Here is a 5,889-nt window from a genome sequence, read left to right on the forward strand (position 1 = left end):
TTGTTATTTTATTGAATTTAAGTTTTGACTTTTGATATTTGGTTAAAAATAAGACAGAAAAAGATTTTATCTTCTTTTATTAAAATATAATAAAATCAAATAAACAAAATTACTTTGACATATTGTCCCCTTAGTCCTTACACTATACAAAAATGAAATATAAAATTAAGAAATAAAAGAAAAATGCACAAATAGGTACAAATCATATTATTTTAAACTAATAATATGTTCCTATCTTTTTGAAGAGCAAACTGGTTTAACACTTCATCGGGATTAACCGTAACATCTCTATGGACACTTAATAGAGCTAGTCCAGTTAGTCTTTCTTGTCCCGTAGAGTTTCGTAAAAATGTCTTGACGCGTTTTAATGTCGAAAAAATTCGTTCGGGAGTTGCTGTAGAAACCGGTAGTGTAGCTAGTACTTTTAATAAAAAATGAATATTTGGAAAAAGTTCAGGATTACAATAATTTAACGCTTCTACAGCTGTATGTGGACGATCTACTTCTTTGAAAGCTATCCATTTTCTTTTCCACAATTTTAGTTCTGAAGGTAATGTGTCAACATCTATAAAATCTGAATATAAACTAAAATCTAATTCTAAAATTGGAGATTTCAACATTGGCGCAATTAGGGGGGGGGTGTGCTTTGGGTCCTTAGCACCCTTTAAGTCAAAATCAGCACCCCCTAGTCCAAATGTCTAGTTGCGCCAATGGATTTCAAACACATTTTAGGTATTAATAAATACAAAGACGATAAACTTTTGCACACTTTGCAGGTTTTTGAAAAAATACCAGGGTGCAATATTCACGTAGTATAGGTTTAGTAAAAAGTACCGTGGTTAATCCCCCAAGATTTTCATGTTATTTTGGAGACGAAATTCTCTAACGGCCTCGTGTAACCTTATACCTACTTGTTGGACCTTGAACGCATACGTATCTATTATACATTATACGTATTGTACACTGTTAGTTCCTAACTTGGTAGACATTTTTTTACTAATATCCTCTGTCAGAACTTTAGAATACTAATGGTCACACCGGCAGAAAAAATAAAAATTTTTCAAAACTATATAACAAAATATTGTAAAGTACAGGAAAAAAAATGTGTGCACTATAGTTAATTGATAAATATTTTTATAGCACGTGTTACTATTGTACCTATATAGATGGGTCCTTCAGCGGGGCACAGTAATATATGTTTAAGTGGCGTCCGGTAGACCGGAAGGCTAACAATAGAAAGAGAAACTCATCGCTTACTTCTAAGAACGGTCGGTGGCGGAGACAATATAATTTAACGATTAATGTCGATTAATGGCGTCTTGTAAAATGTAAACCTTCTGAACACTGCAGGACACAATCAACCTATATAGTTTTAAAGTATATCATTGTAGGTATTCCTAATATAAAAATATAGGTAGATAACTGCTCGATGACGGTACGATCGTAAAATCGGTATCTACAGTCGTTTATTGCAGTTAATGATGACAGAATTTTGGTTTTAAATAAAATATTATGTTAGTGGTGCCCAATATGTGTGAGCACTCATAATTCCATGTTATATGTATATATAATTGGTAGCGTTCACTGTACTATTTGCTTTATTAACAAACGTAAGTAGGTACCTAATAAAATGTATAATCAATAAATTAATGATTCCCTACAAAAATTATTATAAGTAATATCGAGCAGGGCTCGGAAATCGGAGGAGTTGCATATTATTATTCTATATGCTCTCGGTTTATAATGGTCAGTTGGAAAATAAAATATTTAAAACGCTTACTTTGTACAGCTCGTCAATATTAAGGTAAAAATAAACATTTCTTCGTTTTCATACTCATATTATGCATATTTAATATTTTCTAAACAATTTGAGCTTTTTCATTCTCACGCTGTGTGTTTTAATAATAATTAATAATAATGATTATAATATACTCATTGGTATTATATTTAATATATTATGTAGATATTTATTTTTATCGTCGCAGTCGACTATTAATTTAACGACAACGCCACCATATTTTAAATATAATAAAAGTATTTTTCAAATTTTAAATTTCGCCATTTCTTCAATTATTACAATCATTTGATCAATATTAATATCCCGGTGTATATTGAGGACATTTTAGTATCTCTATTATTTCGGAGGTAAGGTTGACGCAAAGTGGAAAAATACCAGTTGCCTGCTGTTTTGGCTAATATATAGGTATATGAACAATAACAATAATAATATTTAATTTACATACTGACCAAATATAATTATTAACTATAGAAAAAAGAAAAAATGTTGTCTGTTGGTAACCGCTTCACTTGAGAACAACTTGGCTCATATTTTTTTTATAAAATGTTCGTAATAGTCCAATAAATGTGTTTACGGATTGAAAAATTAGAAAACTTTTCGTAAATTGGAAAATTCGAGAAAAACTGAGCCTTTCATTAATATAATGTATAATATTATAATTGTAAAAATTAATATACTGATTTATATATGATTATTTGCCACTGGTTACATATAATTTAATTGTTATTATGATTGGACATAAAAATATTAACATTTTTTTTTAATTATTTTGATATTTTGGTCATGATATTTTTTTTGTCCCCTTGTTGGTTTATCCGAAATTAATACAATTAAAACCTACTGCACCGTTTTCATTACAAGTTATATCAATAGATTCGTTGAGACATTGACGGTTTTTATGGCTTATTTTTTCGATACCTAGAGGTAGCTCTCACATGATTTTTTGTCATCTGACGAAAAATTTTTGTTTATTTAAATAATCACCATCAGTTACTATCATAATTAATAAAAATATGGAATATAACAATTTTTGACAAATATATTTATAATAACATAAAATACATCTTTCCCACGGGGAACACCAGCTGGTGGGACAATAAAATTAGTATATATTACGTAATATATTATAATACATTACATAGTAGTTTGGTCAGTACGGATAAAAATATAATATAGGCATGTATATTATTACAATGTATTTGAAAAATAAATATGATCCAATGCGTCGGGCGAATGTAAGTTCCTACACGAGACATAGCAGGTAAACAAGATACTTATGTTAGTTCCTACACGATAGAATAAGGTACATACCTATGTAAGTTCCTACACAGTAAAAAAAGGTACATGTGAATAAATAAATAAATAAAATAAATAAATGTGTAAGTTCCTACACTGAGTATATTATAAGTTATCAATCTAATATCAGTTATATCATATTATAATAGGTAGGTACTGTCATACATTTTAACCCTTTATTCTATATTATACATAATTCTTTATAATATTTAATAATTTACCTAATAAATATTATCAATTTAATAATTTTAATATAATAAAACAATAATAAAAAAAATATTATATTTTATGAGTTTTATTTCTGAAGCTTTAACGTAGTCATATTAATTGATTTGTTTAGTTGAATATTCTTTTATTTTTTGATTTATAAAATTTTCTTTTTCGGCATGTTCTTGACTTATTTTAATTACTAAGTTACTATCGGTTGTTCTTATTTTTATGTATGTATTAACTTGAAATAATTTGAGAATTTCGATAATTTTAAAAATATGCGGATGTTGATGATAAAAATTTGAATTTAAATCCGAATGAAAACTTTCACATGCGTTTGTCGTGTGTATTCTATCAGAAGATTGTTTAGCCAAAATTTTCGGTGGAAAAATACTATTATTTGTAATATAATTGTCAATTAAATAATCATAAAATTCTGTAATTGCTGAATTTTCAGGTTTATCTGCCATAAAATGATCTGTAAAACAATCCTCCGCTTCCTCTGGATTTAGAAAAGAAAGTCCAAAAATATGTACCAACCATTTTCCTACATCGTCAACTGTTGAATTAAATTGTGACGCATAACCTATATTTTGTATTTTTCGAAACCAAGCTTGGCCCAAATGAAATCTACAGCCAAACACCTCTGTTTCTGGAAAAATTTCAGAAACAGCTTGATGCATCGCTATTTCAAAATTTAAAATAATTTTATAGGTACTACTCCATGTATTTTCATTTTTTTTTTTTTGATGTGTGATGTTTAAAAAATTTAAAATCATTTAAAACTAATAGGTTCTTGCCTTTTTCACTTAGCATAAATGATACGCGATTTTCGCTAGTCATCGTGACTTCGTAACGGATATATACAGACACACGAATGTTTCGAACAGTACTAACATAACTATTATTATATAATGTTAGTATGTGACAATGTACATTATTCTGTGGGGTTTTTTGTCAATAATGAAAAGTCGTAAATATTTCGTATGTCGAAAAATCGAATTTATAAGTCACTTTGTTAGCTTTATCGATAAACTATCGTTATAATCTATCTTTACAGATCGTATTACTTTATATAGGCACCATGTATAGAGATTTAAACGAGTGTGATAACATTATTTCATCACTTACTCCACACTATTATGTTCTTACAATTACGTAGAATGCAATAATGCATTACTTATATTTTTTTTTACAATTATGAATTATTATTATATTACAACTATTATTTTATGTAACTTATAAATTATAAATTATATAGAATAAAGGGTTAAAATGTATGACAGTATTTTATAAACGTAGATTGATAACTTATAATATTTGTAGTGTAGGAACTTACACGTGTACCTTTTTTACCGTGTAGGAACTTACACATGTGCCAGTCAACATATATACGAATATTATGCGTTTAATATACGTAGATATGAACACCGAATTACGTGTTTTAAACGAAGGAATTAGGTGTTTTATTAAGATAATTTACGTGTACCACTAGTTCAAAAGATAACTATTTCACCAAGATTAATCGTATATAACGCGTATAAACAATCTGTATATTTTACGTATATATTACGCGTATTTATTACTAATATTTAAGGATATATTTGGTTTATGTTTCGTTTAAAGGTGAAGTAGTTTTGGTGAATATTTGGTATATATTTTGGATAATGTTGGTAAAAAAAACACCTATTTTACGTTTAATCTACGTATATTTTTAGTATGTAACACATTTATACTTGGTACATACTACCTACATATGTTTTTGGTGTAATTCTAATGAACTACCAAAAGTGATCTTGATATAAACGTAGATTATACCTTATTATACAGACTGTGTTCACTGGCGCCATCTCTAAATATGGGAGATCTTTTTGTGGGTCCTGTACCTATATAATATATATATTAGGTGTATAATCTGAGTTTAAGTACGGTGTTGATGTTTAATATATTTTAAGTTCATGTTTCCAGTAATCTAAAACCGGTTTACCTATCTCACATATTTTTTTGTTTATAAAAACAGCATTCAGTAGGCAGTGTACATTGATTAGTATTTATTAATTTTTAATACAAAATATATACCTGAGTACACTGCCAACTAACCTATATAGGTTAATCAACAAAATATCTTATTCAAATAAGATCAATATACAAATTAAATTCTTTTGTAATAGTATTATATGGATTATTAATGTATACACAAATAAAAAATAAGATATTACATTCAATTAATAATAAAAAATCTCATTAAACTATATTGTACTCATATATTTTTATTTGTATATAGGTATATACACTTATGTTATAAGTTATCTTAAGGTTATTTTCTTTTGGGTGCTTGTTTTAACCAGTCACTTATGTGTCCTTTAATTTCCACAATTGAACTGTGTGGGAAATGGTCTTTAACGCTATCTAATACAAACAATATAAATACAATAATATATAATAATATGATAAATTAAATATGAAAAAAGTCAATAGTATAAATTTGTAATTGAATATTTTGAAATAGCTCAAAATTAAAAATATTTAGAACAACATTTCAGGTGTACCGTCAATTTATCGTAAGCAATTGACCGCGCGACAAT

At 27.5% G+C, this 5,889-nt stretch overlaps 1 protein-coding gene across 1 annotated transcript; it reads right to left on the bottom strand.

Moving 5' to 3' along the window:
- Nucleotides 1-202: 202 nt before the first annotated feature.
- Nucleotides 203-620, bottom strand: LOC103311723 (52 kDa repressor of the inhibitor of the protein kinase-like). The gene has a single exon (XM_029485492.1). The coding sequence runs from the start codon at nt 618-620 to the stop codon at nt 213-215; it is 408 nt and encodes a 135-aa protein (XP_029341352.1). The 3' UTR covers nt 203-212.
- Nucleotides 621-5,889: the final 5,269 nt, after the last annotated feature.

Source organism: Acyrthosiphon pisum, chromosome X, assembly GCF_005508785.2.
Source record: "Acyrthosiphon pisum isolate AL4f chromosome X, pea_aphid_22Mar2018_4r6ur, whole genome shotgun sequence".
In the NCBI taxonomy this organism is placed as follows: domain Eukaryota; kingdom Metazoa; phylum Arthropoda; class Insecta; order Hemiptera; family Aphididae; genus Acyrthosiphon; species Acyrthosiphon pisum.